This window comes from Ranitomeya variabilis, chromosome 5, assembly GCF_051348905.1.
Source record: "Ranitomeya variabilis isolate aRanVar5 chromosome 5, aRanVar5.hap1, whole genome shotgun sequence".
Classification (NCBI taxonomy): Eukaryota; Metazoa; Chordata; class Amphibia; order Anura; family Dendrobatidae; genus Ranitomeya; species Ranitomeya variabilis.
In genome coordinates this window covers 473,748,965-473,769,284 of record NC_135236.1, presented here as the reverse complement: position 1 = coordinate 473,769,284, position 20,320 = coordinate 473,748,965, and the positions used below count along the sequence as shown (strand labels likewise).

At 47.1% G+C, this 20,320-nt stretch overlaps 1 protein-coding gene across 7 annotated transcripts in view; it reads right to left on the bottom strand.

Moving 5' to 3' along the window:
* The window catches only part of LIN7A (lin-7 cell polarity scaffold A), a 128,142-nt gene that overhangs the window by 50,275 nt on the left and 57,547 nt on the right, over positions 1–20,320 (bottom strand). The window contains exon 1 of one of the 7 annotated variants that reach the window (XM_077265492.1): positions 10,207–10,342. The exons of 4 other annotated variants lie outside the window; for them this stretch is intronic. In XM_077265492.1, the coding sequence (XP_077121607.1) occupies positions 10,207–10,246 (40 nt within the window). In that variant the 5' untranslated portion in view covers positions 10,247–10,342. Of the gene's footprint in view, positions 1–10,206; positions 10,343–20,320 lie in introns of those variants that run through there. 2 more of the 7 variants (XM_077265494.1, XM_077265489.1) reach the window with 2 other exon arrangements.

The following is a 20,320-nucleotide window of genomic DNA, read 5'->3' as shown; positions in this document are numbered from 1 at the left end:
GTTCAGTAACGTCAGCTGTTCCCCTGCTGTGTGTGTGGCAATCCCTCCTACCTCCTCCTACCTCCTCCTCCTCCACCTGTCCCTGGGCTCCAACACCGCCAGTTGCCGTCCAGAAGTGCTGTACGCACAGTCAACAGTCCCTCCTCTGTTATTGGGGTTCAGTAACGTCAGCTGTTCCCCTGCTGTGTGTGTGGCAATCCCTCCTACCTCCTCCTACCTCCTCCAACCTCCTCCTCCTCCACCTGTCCCTGGGCTCCAACACCGCCAGTTGCCGTCCAGAAGTGCTGTACGCACAGTCAACAGTCCCTCCTCTGTTATTGGGGTTCAGTAACGTCAGCTGTTCCCCTGCTGTGTGTGTGGCAATCCCTCCTACCTCCTCCTACCTCCTCCTCCTCCACCTGTCCCTGGGCTCCAACACCGCCAGTTGCCGTCCAGAAGTGCTGTACGCACAGTCAACAGTCCCTCCTCTGTTATTGGGGTTCAGTAACGTCAGCTGTTCCCCTGCTGTGTGTGTGGCAATCCCTCCTACCTCCTCCAACCTCCTCCTCCTCCACCTGTCCCTGGGCTCCAACACCGCCAGTTGCCGTCCAGAAGTGCTGTACGCACAGTCAACAGTCCCTCCTCTGTTATTGGGGTTCAGTAACGTCAGCTGTTCCCCTGCTGTGTGTGTGGCAATCCCTCCTACCTCCTCCTACCTCCTCCAACCTCCTCCTCCTCCACGTGTCCCTGGGCTCCAACACCGCTAGTTGCCGTCCAGAAGTGCTGTACGCACAGAGCCAAACACCTCGCCAATGTGTTAGTGGGGTTCAGCACCGCCAGCTGTTCCCCTGCTGTGTATACGGCAACGTGTACTGCGACCGCCACGCAGACACAACAAGTTAAATGTAAGGGAACCTGACCCCCCCCCCCCCAGGCGTTTGTTACTGAAGGAGCCACCTTGTGCAGCAGTAATGATGATGCAAAGGGAAAAAGTGCCTCTTTTCGTGATGCTCCTTGCACATGCTGAACCAAACACTTATGAAATGTGTCCCCACACAGCGTTACACCGTCCGGTAGGTGGAACTTTCCTTTGTCGTGTGACGCAGCACAGCCATCATTTTTACCCCCTTGGCGCCGTGCGCCCCCTCCTCAGCGTTGTTTGAATCTGTCCCGGAGCCTGCGCTGTTAGGTTAGCCCTTGGCCATGCACACATGTTGCGCTGCCCGTCTTCTGACCTCATTTGGTGTCAGGCTGGCTGCGCCTGTGCGGGTGCGCTGGCCGAGATCCCGCCTCGCAGTGTCGTCTAATGTAATCCCACCGCGGGCCTGTGATCCGTGCCCGTGCGCAGTGCATATCCTCTCCTCTCACTCCCCTCCCTACGGCTTCTTCAGACTGTGCGATGTCAGCTGGTCCCTAATAGCATGCCACGGCCGTGACACCGCACAGTCTGAAAAAGCCGTAGGGAGGGGAGTGAGAGGAGAGGATATGCACTGCGCACGGGCACGGATCACAGGCCCGCGGTGGGATTACATGAGACGACACTGCGAGGCGGGATCTCGGCCAGCGCACCCGCACAGGCGCAGCCAGCCTGACACCAAATGAGGTCAGAAGACGGGCAGCGCAACATGTGTGCATAGCCATGGGCTAACCTAACAGCGCAGGCTCCGGGACAGATTCAAACAACGCTGAGGAGGGGGCGAACGGCGACAAGGGGGTAAAAATGATGGCTGTGCTGCGTCACACGACAAAGGAAAGTTCCACCTACCGGACGGTTTAACGCTGTGTGGGGACACATTTCATAAATGTTAGGTTCCGCATGTACAAGGACCATAATTAAAAGAGCTAAGTTTACCTTTTCCAGCATTAGTGCTGTACACAATGGCTCTTTCAGCTACAAACGCCTGGGGGGGGGGGTTAAAGGTTTCCTTTCAACTTGCTCGAGTGCAGGCTTCGGCCTACACTCCGCTCCCCCTGCTCCTCCTGCTGACCCTGGGCTCTAACACCGCCAGTTTTTGCCCAGATGTGCTAGCTGCACAGAGAAAAACACCAGCCAATGTGTCAGTGGGGTCCAGCACCGCCAGCTGTTCCCCTGCTGTGTAGCCGGCAACGTGTCCTGCGACCGCCACGCAGACACAAGAACTGAAATTGAAGGGAACCTGTCCCCCCTCCCCCAGGTGTTTCTATGTTTTACAGCTACCTTGAACAGCAGTAATGCTGCATGTGTTCAAGGTGGCTCAGAAACTTATTCTCCTTGCCCATGTTGAAGTGAACACGTCTAAAATGTGTCCTCTGTGACCATTAAAACGTCCCTCAGGTGTGATTTGACTTTGTATTGACACACGCAACAAGCTCCTTGGTAACGCTGCCCGTCTTCTGGCATCATTGTTTGGCTGGCTGCGCTTCTGCGGCCGCCCTGACCCACACAACAGCCCTCGTTGTCTTATTTAATGGGACTGCGAGGGTGTGATTGATGGGCAGGATCAGTGCATCAGTTCGCCTGTCCCTCCTCTCCTTCCGCCTTCTTCGGACTGTGCGGCTTCATGGCCGTGGCATGCGATAAGGGATCAGATGACGCCGCACAGTCTGAAGCGGGTGTAAGGACCCGAGTGTGAGAGGCCAACATATGTGCTGCGCCAGGCCCTGAATCCCAGCCCCGCAGTGTTTTAACAATGTTAAGACACTGCGGGGCTGGGATTCATGGTCATCGCGAACCGCACCGGCCGACATTACATGATGCCAGAAGATGGGCAGCGCTAACGGCGCTAGGCCAGGGGATAACACGACAGCGCAGACTCCTGTACAGCAAATAACAACGCTCGGGAGGCTGCACCCAGCACCAAGGTGGGATTCTTGACACCTGTGCTGCGTCTCATTACAAAGGGAACTCTCGCCTCCATTACACAGTTTGACTGTATAAAGGGCTAAATGTTATACGTGTTCCATTCAGCGTGTGCAAGGAGAAAAATTACAAGAGCAACCTTTGACTTGCGCAGCACTGCTGCTGCATAAGCTGTGGCTCTTCTACTTTGTAACCCCTGAGGGGGGGTTAAAGGTGACTTTTGAAATCGGTTCAATTAGGCTTCGGCCTACACTCTGCTCCACCTGCAGAGCCCGGGCTCCAACAACGCTAGTTGCTGTCCGGAAGTGCTGGCTGCACAGAGCCAAACACCTCGCCAATGTGTCAGTGGGGTCCAGCACCGCCAGCTGTTCCCCTGCTGTGTAGCCGGCAACGTGTCCTGCAAAAGCCACGCAGACACAACACACCCAAAGCTGCCGCCTGTGCAGGCTTCGGCCTACACTCCCCTCCCCCTGCTCCTCCTCCTCCTGCTCCTCCTCCTGCTGTCCCTGGGCTCTAACACACCGCCAGTTTTTGCCCAGATGTGCTAGCTGCACAGAGAAAAACACCAGCCAATGTGTCAGTGGGGTCCAGCACCGCCAGCTGTTCCCCTGCTGTGCAGCCGGCAACGTGTCCTGCAAAAGCCACGCAGACACAAGAACTGAAATTGAAGGGAACCTGTCCCCCCTCCCCCAGGCGTTTTTACGTTATCCAGCCACCTTGTACAGCGGTAATGCTGCATGTGTGCAAGGTGGCTCAGAAACGTATTCTCCTCGCACATGTGGAACTGAAAACACGTCTGCAATGTGTCCTCTGTGTGACCATTTAACCGTCCCGGTGGTGTGACTTTCCTTTGTAATGACACGCTGCAACCCCCTTGGTAGCGCTGCCCGTCTTCTGGCATCATTGTTTGGCTGGCTGCGCCTCTGCGGCCGCCCTGACCCACACAACGCCCCTCGGTGTCTTATTTATTGGGACTGCGAGGGTGTGATTGATGGGCAGGATCAGTGCATCAGTTCGCCTGTCCCTCCTCTCCTTCCGCCTTCTTCGGACTGTGCGGCTTCATGGCCGTGGCATGCGATAAGGGATCAGATGACGCCGCACAGTCTGAAGCGGGTGTAAGGACCCGAGTGTGAGAGGCCAACATATGTGCTGCGCCAGGCCCTGAATCCCAGCCCCGCAGTGTTTTAACAATGTTAAGACACTGCGGGGCTGGGATTCATGGTCATCGCGAACCGCACCGGCCGACATTACATGATGCCAGAAGATGGGCAGCGCTAACGGCGCTAGGCCAGGGGATAACACGACAGCGCAGACTCCTGTACAGCAAATAACAACGCTCGGGAGGCTGCACCCAGCACCAAGGTGGGATTCTTGACACCTGTGCTGCGTCTCATTACAAAGGGAACTCTCGCCTCCATTACACAGTTTGACTGTATAAAGGGCTAAATGTTATACGTGTTCCATTCAGCGTGTGCAAGGAGAAAAATTACAAGAGCAACCTTTGACTTGCGCAGCACTGCTGCTGCATAAGCTGTGGCTCTTCTACTTTGTAACCCCTGAGGGGGGGTTAAAGGTGACTTTTGAAATCGGTTCAATTAGGCTTCGGCCTACACTCTGCTCCACCTGCAGAGCCCGGGCTCCAACAACGCTAGTTGCTGTCCGGAAGTGCTGGCTGCACAGAGCCAAACACCTCGCCAATGTGTCAGTGGGGTCCAGCACCGCCAGCTGTTCCCCTGCTGTGTAGCCGGCAACGTGTCCTGCAAAAGCCACGCAGACACAACACACCCAAAGCTGCCGCCTGTGCAGGCTTCGGCCTACACTCCCCTCCCCCTGCTCCTCCTCCTCCTGCTCCTCCTCCTGCTGTCCCTGGGCTCTAACACACCGCCAGTTTTTGCCCAGATGTGCTAGCTGCACAGAGAAAAACACCAGCCAATGTGTCAGTGGGGTCCAGCACCGCCAGCTGTTCCCCTGCTGTGCAGCCGGCAACGTGTCCTGCAAAAGCCACGCAGACACAAGAACTGAAATTGAAGGGAACCTGTCCCCCCTCCCCCAGGCGTTTTTACGTTATCCAGCCACCTTGTACAGCGGTAATGCTGCATGTGTGCAAGGTGGCTCAGAAACGTATTCTCCTCGCACATGTGGAACTGAAAACACGTCTGCAATGTGTCCTCTGTGTGACCATTTAACCGTCCCGGTGGTGTGACTTTCCTTTGTAATGACACGCTGCAACCCCCTTGGTAGCGCTGCCCGTCTTCTGGCATCATTGTTTGGCTGCCTGCGCCTCTGCGGCCGCCCTGACCCACACAACGCCCCTCGGTGTCTTATTTATTGGGACTGCGAGGGTGTGATTGATGGGCAGGATCAGTGCATCAGTTCGCCTGTCCCTCCTCTCCTTCCGCCTTCTTCGGACTGTGCGGCTTCATGGCCGTGGCATGCGATAAGGGATCAGATGACGCCGCATAGTCTGAAGCAGGTGTAAGAACCCAAGCGAGAGGCGAACATATGTACTGCGCCAGGCCATGAATCCCAGCCCCGCAGTGTTTAAACTATGTCAATACACTGCGGGGCTGTGATTCATGGGCATCGCGAACCGCACCGGCCAACATTAAATGAGGTCAGAAGATGGGCAGCGCTAACAGCGCTAGGCCAGGGGATAACACGACAGCGCAGACTCCTGTACAGCAAATAACAACGCTCAGGAGGCTGCACCCAGCACCAAGGTGGGATTCTTGACATCTGTGCTGCGTCTCATTACAAAGGGAACTCGCGCCTCCAACACAGTTTGACTGTATAAAGGGCTAAATGTTATACGTGTTTCATTCAGCGTGTGCAAGGAGCGAAATTAAAAGAGCAACCTTTGACTTGTGCAGCACTACTGCTGCATAAGCTGTGGCTCTTCTACTTTCTAACCCCTGAGGGGGGGTTAAAGGTTACCTTTGAAATTGGTTCAAGTAGGCTTCGGCCTACACTCTGCTCCCCCTGCAGAGCCCGGGCTACAACACCGCTCGTTGCTGTCCGGAAGTGCTGGCTGCACAGAGCCAAACACCTCGCCAATGTGTCAGTGGGGTCCAGCACCGCCAGCTGTTCCCCTGCTGTGCAGCCGGCAACGTGTCCTGCAAAAGCCACGCAGACACTTGCTCTTGTACCTTCTGCTCCACATCCTGGTTCCAGTACCGTCAGCTGGTTCCGGGCAGAGCCTTTGGCTTAGGTGCCTCCCTCTGGGTATCCGAGTTCCACCAACGTCAGGTGGTCCTTGGTAGTGCTTTCAGGCACGGGTACCTCCTGCTTAGTAACCGGGTTCCAGTAACGTCAGCTGGTCCTCGGTAGTTCCATTGGCTCTTGGACCTTCGGCTACCCATCCGGGTTCCAGCACCGTCAGCTGGTTCTCGGCAGTGTCTTTTGCTCTTGTACCTTCTGCTCCCCATCCTGGTTCCAGTACCGTCAGCTGGTTCCGGGCAGAGCCTTTGGCTTAGGTGCCTCCCTCTGGGTATCCGAGTTCCACCAACGTCAGGTGGTCCTTGGTAGTGCTTTCAGGCACGGGTACCTCCTGCTTAGTAACCGGGTTCCAGTAACGTCAGCTGGTCCTCGGTAGTTCCATTGGCTCTTGGACCTTCGGGTAGCCATCCGAGTTCCAGTTCCATCAGCTGGTTCTCGGCATTTTCTCAGCCTTCTTGTACCTTCTGCTACATTTCCAAGTTCAAGAGACTAAACACGATGACCCGGAAGAACACCCCTAAGATGACGACGACACCAGAGACGACAACCACCGTGATGACGACGACCCTGGAGACGATGACCCTGAAGACCACCCCGATGACGACGACCCCGGAGACCACCCCGATGACGACGACCCCGGAGACGACGACCCTGGAGACGACGACGACCTGGAAGACCGAGAAGCAGAAGAACAAGAGGCTGCAGAACAAAGAGCAGAAGGACATTAAGCATAACACAAAATATCAGAGCAAAAAAATATTATGTAAATTATAAGCAGAAGAAGACTAAGCAGTGTATGGGGGTGAGTCCGTTCCTCCTCGTGGTGCCCCTGGATAAAGCCTGATGCTGCAGGCCAAACTGAACGCGGACAAATGTAACTGGTTTGTGACAGGCAGAACGGAAGGTGTAATCTTCAAACTTTTATAGATAACAACTACGGGAATGCCTGTCACAAATAAGAATATGATGAAGAAGTTGAATATGATGAAGATAATAGTAAAATAAAAAGAATATGAACAATGTAACCCAAAAAATAATAGGTAGAAGATGAAGAAGAAGATGAATAAGGTGAAGAAGTTGATGTCAAAGAAGCTGATGATGAGGATAATTAAGAAGAAAGCGTGGGAGAAGTAAAAAAGAAGGTGAAGGGCGTGGAAGTAGTGAAACATCAATATCTGACATAAAAATTCTTTCTAACGCCGAACTTCATAAAAAAAAATTAAAAATCCTGCTATTCTATTACATTGGGCTAAACCTCTGTCCCTTTAATATCTCCGCCACGTCCCCCAATACATCCTACATTATTCTTAGTTGTTTTCCTTCATGTAGAATGAACCTACAAGTTTATAAAGGGTTTATTTTAATTCCGATATTTTCGTCCCATTGACTTGCATTGGGATCGGGTATCGGTATCGGATTGGATCCGATATTTTGACGGTATCGGCCGATACTTTCCGATACCGATACTTTCCGATATCGGAAAGTATCGCTCAACACTAGTCACTAGTGTTTATTGATGATGTGACACAGGATAGAAGCAGCCGAATGAATTCTGAGGTATTCAGAGCCATACTGTGTGCTCAGATCCAGCCAAATGCAGCCAAACTGAATGGTCGTCGTTTTCATGCTACAGATTGACAATGACCCAAAACATAAAGCCAAAGCAACCCAGGAGTTTATTAAAGCAAAGAAGTGGAATATTCTTGAATGGCCAAGTCAGTCACCTGATCTCAACCCAATTGAGCATGTATTTCACTTGTTAAAGACTAAACTTCAGACAGAAAGGCCCACAAACAAACAGCAACTGAAAACCACCGCAGTGAAGGCCTGGCAGAGCATCAAAAAGGAGGAAACACAGCGTCTGGTGATGTCCATGAGTTCAAGACTTCAGGCAGTCATTGTCAACAAAGGGTTTTCAACCAAGTACTGAAAATGAACATTTTATTTAAAATTATCGAATCTGTCCAATTACTTTTGGTCCCTTTAAAAACAGGGTGGCACATGTTAAGGAGCTGAAACTCCTAAACCCTTCATCCAATTTTAATGTGGATACCCTCAAATGAAAGCTGAAAGTCTGAACTTCAACTGCATCTGAATTGTTTTGTTTAAAATTCATTGTGGTAATGTCTATAACCAAAATTAAAAAAATGCTAACAATTTGGGCAACATAATAGCCCCTACAAGTGGCAGGTTCGAGAAAATGTCTAACTCCGCTCCATGTCATTGTTCCAATGGTTTTTTTCCTTGTAAGAAATGTGCGCCATGCAAGAAATTAAGCACTAAAAGACAGACCTCAATCTCTAATAAATCAGTAGTTATGGACATTAAAGATTTTATTACATGTTCCACCAAAGGCATAATATATGGCATAACGTGTCCTTGTGGAAAATTATACATAGGCCGAACCATACGACCAATGCATGTCAGAATTGGAGAACATTTACGGAACATTAGCAAGAAATTTACCGGACACCCTCTGTCTATGCATTTTTTAACACATCATGGGGGCTCATTACAGAACATTAAAGTTACCGGATTAAAAATTGTTAGAAAAGATGGATGTGGTGGCAACTTCATTCATCAAATGTCCCGGGCAGAAACTAAATGTATTTTTGAAATGAATTCTCTGGCACCACATGGTTTAAATAGCGAGGTAGAATTGTTCGCCTTTAACCAGTGAGGCAATATTTAGAGATCCGGCACTCTATAAAAAGCGCACACAGTGCACACCATACCATCCCTGAAGAAGGAATCAGCGATTCCGAAACGCGTTGAAAAAGTGGTTTGGTGTGCGCTCCGTAGCCGGTCACGTGATTCATCACGTGTCAGTGACGTCACGCAAGGTCCTGCCGCCACGCTGCACCTTGCCGGCTCCTTCTTAGGATCGAGCCCTGCCTGTGCACGGTAGATTGTTTTTTCTTTGGGAGGTACGCCTGTCACCGGCCGGGACGGCGCCCCCCAGATTACTGCCTTCTTGCTACTTAGCCCTTTACCACCAATCCTATTCTGGCACCCATCTGAACTAATATATTGGAACCGAAAGGACGCCATCTGAAGGACCTTCCACACTACAGGGGAGAGCATTCACATACAGCATAAAAGGAGGTAATACCACATGCTATTGCACCATTATAGTAATAATTCTGTTAGTTGTACACGGTGTCATGTTTCTATTTATATTTTTACTGAAATTTTAGCGCAAATATATTTTTATATTTTTATAAAATTAGAAAAATGTTGTCTCTGTCCAAATATATATGGACCTAACTGTATGTGGAGTGCATTGTACTGTATTGAGGACTATGAGGTGCATAGATCAAACATAATCATAGCCCCTAAGGGGGCTATCAGAGTGTGGTGGATACTATACAGAGTAGGGCTACTTAGGGGACCATAATACAGAGTGGGGGCCACTTAGGGGGCTATGATGCAAAGTGGGGGTTACTAAGGGGCCATCATACAGTATGGGGACTACTGAGAGGGCCGTCATACAGTGAGGGGGCCATCATACAGTGTGGGTGCTAATGTGGGGCTTTTGTACAGTGAGGACCAACATACAGTGTTAGGCCTATCAAACAATTTTAGGGCAAATAACGGGTCAGTATACTATGTAGGGGCTACTATAAAGTTTGAGGGCATTATACTGTGAGCGGAGTCTCGCAGCCACTCGCAGCATGCTGTTATTGTTTTTTCTCATGCCAAAAAAGCATGAAAAAATAATCGCAGATCTGCATTGCCCTATAGTACAACACTGGGCCGAGTGCTATCTGCTAAAACATTGCTTAGCACTTGGCTGTGTACACTCATGTGTACGAGATGTAAAAACACATTAAAACAAATAAGGGTGGATAGACCTAAAAAAATGAAGCAAAGATGCAATAATCAGTGACATTTTTTTGGTGTGGTCACCTGCAGAAAACAAAAAACACAGTGCGTGTGAACACAGCCTTACAGGCATGAAAAAGCCAGATGTCATATAGTGGTGCTGTGTAAAAATGATAAAGATCTGGCTGCTACGACTGTGAATGAATGAACATGAATGTATAAACACTAAATCCAGAAGTCCCAGATAGAGATGAGCAGGATGCACAGATGACGTCGCACCAGCCTGACTAGATGCCGGAAGGTAAGAGATTCACAGGCCTCAAGGCCAGCAGCCAGATAGCACTGACCTGGACACTGCACAGGAGTCCTGTGAATCGAACCACTCATGTCTAGTCCCAACCATTCCAGATACAGCAGACAGTCATGGATTTGGGTCTATGCCCTCAATTTCTCTCACTGTCACTGCTCCTTGGACATCTTCGCCTGCCAGAGTAGAAAAAAAATGGTACATGGGCATGTGTTGGGATATGGGCAGGAATGTGGCCAAAATTTGCTGTGGCTCACAAAGCGCTCCACACACTTTTCCCCTCTTTCTGCTCTTCAAAAGTTGGGAGGTATGAGTTAGCAACATAACAAGCTTTACAAATCTGGGAGTCAATCAAAACAATCCGCAAAAAGAGATAGTGTGAATCAACTCTAAAACTACTGTATAAGGCTATGTGAACACGTTGAGTATTCAGTGAGCTTTTTACCTCAGTATTTCTAAACCAAAACCAGGATTGGAGCAATCAGCAGAAAAGTATAATAGAAACACGTCACCACTTCTGTATTTTTCACCCACTGCTGGTTTTAGCTTATAATCACTGAAATAAAAAACTCACCAAATACTCGACATATGTGCTTGAAGATACGAGGCAAAAACTTGGAGCTACAAGACTTCCGGAAACACTCCTGTTTTGGGGAATTTTGTAATGAGTTTCATTTTTGCTGAAGTGGTTTTGAGAGAGATTTTTTTTTCCTGAAGCATGCTTTACAGCCTTTTGATTAAACAGTATCTATTTTAGGCCGGGGTCACAATTAACGAATAAAAAAAATCGGTCCAAGTCTCTTGGCCAAGAGTCGCACAAGTGTTCTCCGTATGGTCATGTAATGCCTTTGTAATGCAATGATGCGATTTTCTCGCACCCATGCATCCGTATGGCATCTGTATGACATCCGTATGGCTTTACATTTCTCACTGCTTTTTCTCATTGAATTTAAGGGCTCAATGGGCTGAAATGAGGAAAATGTCAGCGTATTTCTCGCAAGTCACACAGATGGTCCGTTTGGTGTCCGAGTTTTTTTTCCACCCATAGACTTGTATTGGCGAGACTCAGGCGATATACACGTACAATCGCAGGTTGCTGCGATTTCACTCGCACGTTGAATAAGCCCGAGGAAAAAAAATGGTGATGGGAGCTGCCTCATAGAATAACAATGGTCCGAGGGCTATGTGATGTTTTCTCACATAGCACTCGTCCGTATTCCACGCTAGTGTGGCCCTGGCCTAAGGCTGCCATCACACTAGCAGTATTTGGATATAGATGGGATGAATGACATCTTTGCTTCATCGAGTGCTGTTGGATTTTTCCCGTATAATGGTTAGAAGATTTGAATTTATTTTTTAGTATACAAGAAAAGCAAACTGATAGATGAAACCTACATACAGACCAAAAATGGGTGAAAATTAGATCTAACACAATGATGAAAAACAGTAATTTTTTTCTTGTGCACAATAAAAGTACGTCTGAATGAGGCCTAAAGGACTCTGTGGCTTCTGTTGGGCTTGATCAGAGCTCCAGAATTAAAGACAACAGGAACAGACCTGAAGGTTTCAATATTCTTCTGATCAAAAATATCACAATACCTGATGGAAATCTGTTGTGAATTCTGCTTTTGGGCTCCCTCCGGTGGTTGTAGGTGGTAATGCAGTTGCCCCTGAGTTGCAGTCCTGGACAGGTGTATCTGCTGATTGCAGTTCTGACTGGGGTATTTAGGCGTGCAGGATTCATTAGTCCTTACCAGTTGTCAATTGTTCTTGGGAGGTGTAGGACCTCTGCCTGGTTCCTCTTGCCTTTCTGCCAAATCAGCAAAGATAAGTGTCTGGTTTTTTTTTCCTGTGGCACACATGTTGTGTGCTTCACAATTCAGTGCTATTCTTTGTGTTTTCTTGTCCAGCTCAGATTGTGTCAGTATTTTCTCAGTCTTGCTGGATTCTCTGGAGTGGCAGATATACATTCCATGTCTTTAGTTAGATTGTGGAACTTTTTGTATTATCTGCTGTGGATATTTTTGGAAGGGTTTTAATACTGACCGCCTAGTAATCTGTCCTATCCTTTCCTATTTAGCTAGAGTGGCCTCTTTTGCTAAATCCTGTTTTCTACCTGCATGTGTCTATTCTTCTCCTACTCACAGTCGTGGGTGGCTGCCTATCCTTTGGGGGTCTGCTCTGAGGCAAGGCAGCATTCCTATTTCCATCTATAGGGGTATTTAGTCCTCCGGCTGTGTCGAGGTGTCTAGGGTATGTTAGGTACACCCCACGGCTACTTCTAGTTGCGGTGTTAGTTCAGGATTTGCGGTCAGTACAGGTTCCACCGACTCCAGAGAAAGTTTCATGCGGCTCCAAGGTCACCAGATCACAACAGTACAACTGGTCCATAATGAGTTAAATGCATCTCAGAAGAAGGGAAGAAAGGTGTTGAGCCATTTTTTTTTCTGCAGTCTGTTTTGTCTTTTTTTCCCTCTTTATTTATGGGTGGCTGAGGAGTCTTGTGCCAGCATGGATGTTCAGGAACTAGCTTCTCGTGTAGACCAGCTTGTTGCTAGGGTACAGGGTATTTCTGATTATATTGTTCAGACTCCAGCTTTAGAGCCGAAGATTCCTACTCCTGATTTGTTTTTTGGGGATAGGTCCAAATTTTGGGGGTTTAAAAATAATTGTAAACTGTTTTTTGCTCTGAGACCGCGATCCTCCGGTGATTCCATTCAGCAGGTTAAAATTGTCATCTCCCTGCTGCGTGGCGATCCACAGAATTGGGCATTTTCCCTGGAATCTGGGAATCCGGCCTTGCTTAATGTAGATTCCTTTTTTCAGGCTTTAGGATTATTATATGATGAACCTAATTATGTGGATCAAGCGGAGAAAACCTTGTTGGCCCTGTCTCAGGGTCAAGAGGCGGCAGAATTGTTTTGTCAGAAATTTAGAAAATGGTCTGTGTTGACTAAATGGAATGATGATGCTTTGGCGGCAATTTTCAGAAAGGGTCTTTCTGAATCCGTTAAAGATGTTGTGGTGGGGTTTCCCACGCCATCCGGTCTGAGTGATTCTATGTCTCTGGCCATTCAGATTGATCGGCGCTTGCGGGAGCGTAGAACTGTGCGCACTGTGGCGTCGTCCTCAGAGCCAATTCCTGAGCCAATGCAGTGTGATAGGATTTTGTCTAGAACAGAATGACAAGGATTCAGACGTCAGAATAGGTTGTGTTATTATTGTGGCGACGCTTCTCATGTCATTTCAGTCTGCCCTAAGCGGACAAAGAGGATCGCTAGTTCATTTACCATCAGTACTGTACAACCTAAATTTCTGTTATCGGTGTCCTTGATCTGCTCATTGTCATCATTTTCTGTCATGGCGTTTGTGGATTCAGGCGCCGCCTTGAACTTAATGGATTTTGAGTTTGCCAGGCATTGTGGTTTTCCCTTGCAGCCTTTGCAGAACCCTATTCCTTTAAGGGGGATTGATGCTACACCTTTGGCTAAAAATAAGCCTCAGTTTTGGACACAGGTGACCATGCACATGGCGCCAGCCCATCAGGAAGATTGTCGATTTCTGGTGTTGCATAATTTGCATGATGTTATCGTGCTGGGTTTCCCGTGGTTGCAGGTACATAATCCTGTGTTGGATTGGAAGTCTATGTCTGTGACTAGTTGGGGTTGTCAGGGGGTTTATAATGATGTTCCTTTGATGTCAATCTCCTCTTCTTCCTCTTCTGAAATTCCAGAGTTTTTGTCTGATTTTCAGGATGTATTCGATGAGCCTAAGTCCAGTTCCCTTCCACCGCACAGGGACTGTGATTGTGCGATTGACTTGATTCCAGGCAGTAAGTTTCCTAAGGGTCGACTTTTCAACTTGTCTGTGCCTGAACATACCGCTATGCGGAGTTATGTTAAGGAGTCTTTGGAGAAAGGGCATATTCGGCCATCTTCTTCACCGTTGGGAGCGGGGGGTTTTTTGTTGCTAAGAAGGATGGCTTCTTGAGACCTTGTATTGATTATCGCCTCTTGAATAAGATCACGGTCAAGTTTCAATACCCTTTACCTTTGCTTTCCGATTTGTTTGCTAGGATTAAGGGGCCTAGTTGGTTTACGAAGATTGACCTTCGGGGGGCATATAATCTTGTTCGTATTAAACAGGGTGATGAATGGAGAACTGCGTTTAATACGCCCGAAGGCCATTTTGAATACCTTGTGATGCCATTCGGGCTCACTAACGCTCCATCTGTTTTTCAATCCTTCATGCATGATATCTTCCAGACTTATATTGATAAATTCTTGATTGTATATTTGGACGATATTTTGATTTTTTCCGATGATTGGAAGTCTCATGTGGAACAGGTCAGGATGGTATTTCAGATCCTTCGTGACAATGCTTTGTTTGTGAGGGGGTCTAAGTGTCTCTTTGCGGTGCAGAAGGTTTCTTTTTTAGGCTTTATTTTTTCTCCCTCATCTATAAAGATGGATCCGGTTAAGGTTCAGGCCATTCATGATTGGATTCAACCCACATCAGTGAAGAGCCTTCAGAAATTTTTGGGTTTTGCAATTTTTATCGCCGTTTCATTGCTAACTTCTCCAGCGTGGTTAAACCCTTGACTGATTTGACGAAAAAAGGCGCTGATGTGGCGAATTGGTCCTCTGCGGCTGTCTCTGCCTTTCAGGAGCTTAAACGTCGATTTACTTCTGCTCCGGTGTTGTGCCAACCAGATGTTTCTCTTCTGTTTCAGGTTGAGATTGATGCTTCTGAGATTGGGGCAGGGGCCGTTTTGTTTCAGAGGGATTCTGTTGGTTCTTTGATGAAACCGTGTGCCTTCTTTTCCCGCAAGTTTTCGCCTGCTGAACGCAATTATGATGTCGGCAATCGGGAGTTGTTGGCTATGAAGTGGGCATTTGAGGAGTGGCAACATTAGCTTGAGGGAGCTAAGCACCGTATTGTGGTCCTGACCGATCATAAGAATTTGATTTACCTCGAGTCTGCCAAACGGCTGAGTCCTAGACAGACTCGATGGTCCTTGTTTTTTTCCCGTTTTGATTTTGTGGTTTCGTATCTTCCGGGTTCTAAGAATATTAAGGCTGATGCCCTTTCTAGGAGTTTTTTGCCTGATTCTCCTAAGGCCCTTGAACCGGTCGGCATTCTGAAAGAAGGGGTGGTCCTTTCTGCCATTTCCCCTGATTTACGGCGGGTTCTTCAGGAATTTCAGGCTGATAGACCTGACCGCTGTCCTGTGGGGAAATTGTTTGTTCATGACAGATGGACTAGTAGAGTGATTTCTGAGGTTCACTGTTCTGTGTTGGCTGGTCGTCCTGGTATTTTTGGTACCAGAGATTTGGTTGGTAGGTCCTTTTGGTGGCCTTCATTGTCACGTGATGTGCGTTCTTTTGTGCAGTCCTGTGGGACTTGTGCATGGGCCAAACCTTGTTGTTCCCGTGCTATTGGGTTACTTTTGCCATTGCCAGTCCCTGAGAGGCCCTGGACGCATATTTCTATGGATTTTATTTCTGATCTTCCGGTTTCCCAGAGGATGTCGGTTATCTGGGTTGTTTGTGACCGGTTTTCTAAGATGGTTCATTTTGTGCCTTTGCCTAAATTGCCTTCCTCTTCAGAGTTGGTTCCGTTGTTTTTTCAGCATGTGGTTCATTTGCATGGTATTCCGGAGAATATTGTGTCCGACAGAGGTTCCCAGTTTGTTTCTAGGTTTTGGCGGGCCTTTTGTGCTAGGTTGGGCATTGATTTGTCTTTTTCTTCTGCATTTCATCCTCAGACAAATGGCCAGACCGAGCGAACTAATCAGACTTTGGAGACTTATTTGAGATGCTTTGTGTCTGCCGATCAGGATGATTGGGTGGTCTTTTTGCCATTGGCCGAGTTTGCCCTTAATAATCGGGCTAGTTCGGCTACTTTGGTTTCGCCTTTTTTTGTAATTTTGGTTTTCATCCTCGTTTTTCTTCTGGGCAGGTTGAGCCTTCTGACTGTCCTGGTGTGGATTCTGCAGTTGACAGGTTGCAGCAGATTTGGGCTCATGTGGTGGACAATTTGGTGTTGTCTCAGGAGGAGGCTCAACGTTTTGCTAACCGTCGTCGGTGAGTTGGTTCCCGGCTTCGGGTTGGGGATTTGGTTTGGTTGTCTTCCCGTCATGTTCCTATGAAGGTCTCTTCCCCTAAGTTTAAGCCTCAGTTTATTGGTCCTTATAGGATTTCTGAGATTATTAATCCGGTGTCTTTTCGATTGGTGCTTCCGGCCTCTTTTGCTATCCATAATGTCTTCCATAGATCTTTATTGCGGAAATATGTGGTGCCCGTTGTTCCCTCTGTTGATCCTCTGGCCCCTGTTTTGGTTGATGGGGAGTTGGAGTATGTGGTTGAGAAGATTTTGGATTCTCGTTTTTCGAGGCGGAGGCTTCAGTACCTTGTCAAATGGAAGGGTTATGGCCATTAGGATAATTCTTGGGTTTTTGCTTCTGATGTCCATGCTGCTGATTTGGTTCATGCTTTTCATCTGGCTCATCCTGATCGGCCTGGGGGCTCTGGTGAGGGTTCGGTGACCCCTCCTCAAGGGGGGGTACTGTTGTGAATTCTGCTTTTGGGCTCCCTCCGGTGGTTGTAGGTGGTAATGCAGTTGCCCCTGAGTTGCAGTCCTGGACAGGTGTATCTGCTGATTGCAGTTCTGACTGGGGTATTTAGGCGTGCAGGATTCATTAGTCCTTGCCAGTTGTCAATTGTTCTTGGGAGGTGTAGGACCTCTGCCTGGTTAATCCTGCCTTTCTGCCAAATCAGCAAAGATAAGTGTCTGTTTTTTTTTTCCTGTGGCACACATGTTGTGTGCTTCACAATTCAGTGCTATTCTTTGTGTTTTCTTGTCCAGCTCAGATTGTGTCAGTATTTTCTCAGTCTTGCTGGATTCTCTGGAGTGGCAGATATACATTCCATGTCTTTAGTTAGATTGTGGAACTTTTTGTATTATCTGCTGTGGATATTTTTGGAAGGGTTTTAATACTGACCGCCTAGTAATCTGTCCTATCCTTTCCTATTTAGCTAGAGTGGCCTCTTTTGCTAAATCCTGTTTTCTACCTGCGTGTGTCTATTCTTCTCCTACTCACAGTCATTATTCGTGGGGGGCTGCCTATCCTTTGGGGGTCTGCTCTGAGGCAAGGTAGCATTCCTATTTCCATCAATAGGGGTATTTAGTCCTCCGGCTGTGTCGAGGTGTCTAGGGTATGTTAGGTACACCCCACGGCTACTTCTAGTTGCGGTGTTAGTTCAGGATTTGCGGTCAGTACAGGTTCCACCGACTCCAGAGAAAGTTTCATGCGGCTCCAAGGTCACCAGATCACAACAGAAATCCCGTCAGAAGAGCCAAATGGTAGAGTGAACAGAAGTCACTTGTTTCAGTGCCTAATCTAACAGATGTTGTGTGTTCCCCATGATTTTGCTTATGATAGGGCAACATGGAAGTGCTAGGGTCTTGGGTTTAAATTCCTCCAGGGACAAAATCAGAAAGAAGTTTGTATGTTTTCTCATTTGCAATGATTTCCTCCCACACTTCAAATATATACTCTGGTAGGAAATTTAGGTTGTGAGCCCCAATGGGGACAGTGATGATGATTCAATGTGCTAATTAATGCTCCTATATAAGCAAGTGAAATAAATACTTAGGCATATATGTTTACTCTCGAGAAATGTATTCTAAAAAATCTATTAGTCTGGGATAATTAGATATTCCTATACAGAGCTTGCATCTTGCAACATAATGAAGGGAATAGCAGGATACATATGTAAACATTTCCACTACTTATTGAGGTCATATAAGGTTCTCAATATATGTTCACATACAAGGAAATGATCATCCGACTCCTAACTTCACTATCACATCCGATGGAATAGCCACCCATGTGTTCATGCTTTGAATATACAAATAGATTTACATGTTGTCATTTGAGCTAAGTGAAGTGAAGTCCATTATAATGGCTCAGATTCGGAAACCAATTTCCATTTTTATACATGCGCACCCTGACAAATCCAGGACCACTGCCAGCGTTGTTAATAACTAACAAATCCTTTTCCTGGAATGGATCCAAAAGCTGTGAATGACATTGATTTTGGGCAACGTATGACCAATGTCATCTTCATACATTGCATATTTTCAGCAATTACGACTAGCTTCTGAAGGAAGGTCTGAAACATCACCGATCTTAGCAAGGCTCTGTACTAAAAATAGCTTTACCAGTGCTAAGTGCCTAGAAACCTGTAAAAATTCAGTGTCGAGAATATGGATTCCCTTATTACCATGAAGATCACTTCAAAGAGACACTCATAATATAGTCACTTTAGTATTAATAGAATTCCTTCCAAAAATAAACTTATACAGTGATGATTAAAACGTTGTGAACCCTTCAGAATTTTCCAAATATCTGCAAACTATTCATTTGGCCTAAAACTTCATTAGATTCAGTAATTTAGTGTTAGACCAGAGTCACACTACCATAGAATAAGGCCGAGTGCTATGCTCGCATAGCATTTGGCCCAGTTTTAATCTATGGGGCAGCACACAGTAGAATTTTTTTCTCATGGGTATTCGACGTGCATGTGAAATCACAGCAGGCTGTGATTGTCACCGAGACTCGGCCAAGACTCGCCAATGCAAGCCTATGGGTGCGAGAAAAAACTTGCACAGCACACGAACCATGTGATTTATGTGCACCGATGTCTTTTGAAAAGCCAGCAATTCATCTGTCGCATACAGTAAAATCACAGCAGGACAGGTTAGAATAGAATAGATATAATAGATAAACACATAGAATAGATAGATATATACTGTAGATGTCAGTGACTCACACATATATATACAGTATGTATATACAGTGCCTTGCGAAAGTACTGTATTCGGCCCCCTGGAGCTTTTCAACCTTTTCCCACATATTATGCTTCAAACATAAAGATACCAAATGTACATTTTTGGTGAAGAATAAACAACGAGTGGAACACAATTGTGAAGTTGAACTAAATTTATTGGTTATTTTAAATTTTTGTGGAAATTCAAAAACTGAAAAGTGGGGCGTGCAATATTATTCGGCCCCTTTACTTTCAGTGCAGCAAACTTACTCCAGAAGTTCATTGTGGATCTCTGAGTGATCCAATATTGTCCTAAATGCCTAATGATGATAAATATAATCCACCTGTGTGTAATCAAGTCTCCGTATAAATGCATCTGCTCTATGATAGTCCCAGGGTTCTGCCTGAAGCACAGAGCACATCATGAAGACCAAGAAACACAACAGGCAGGTCCGTGATACTGTTGTGGAGAAGTTTAAAGCTGGATTTGGATACAAGATGATTTCCAAAATTTTGAACAACCCAAGGAGCACTGTGCAAGCGATCATATTGAAATGGAAGGAGTATCATACCACTGCAAATCTACCAAGACCCGCCGTCCCTCTAAACGTTCATCTCAAACAAGGAGAAGACTGAACAGAGATGCAGCCAAGAGGCCCATGATCACTCTGCATGAAATGCAGAGATCTACAGCTGAGGTAGGACAGTCTGTCCATAGGACAACAATCAATCGTACACTGCACAAATCTGGCCTTTATGGAAGAGTGGCAAGAAGAAAGCCATCTCTCAAAGATATCCATGAAAAGTGTCATTTATAGTTTGCAACAAGCCACCAGAGAGACACACCAAACATGTGGAAGAAGGTGCTCTGGTCAGATGAAACCAAAATCATACTTTTTGGCAACAATGCCAAACGATAAGTTTGGTGTAAAGGCAACACAGCTCATCACCCTGAACACACCATCCCCACTGTCAAACATGGTGGTGGCAGCATCATGGTTTGGGCCGCTTTTCATCAGCAGGGACAGGGAAGATGGTTAAAATTGATGGGGAGATGGATGGAGCCAAATACATGACCATTCTTGAAGAAAACCTGTTGTTAGAGTCTGCAAAAGACCTGAGACTAGGATGTAGATTTGTCTTCCAACAAGACAATGATCCCAAACATAAAACAAAATCTACAATGGAATGGTTCACAAATAAACGTATTCAGGTGTTAGAATGGTCAAGTCAAAGTCCAGACCTCAATCCAATCGAGAATCTGTGGAAAGTGCTGAAAACTGCTGTTCACAAACAAACTCCATCAAACCTCACTGAGCT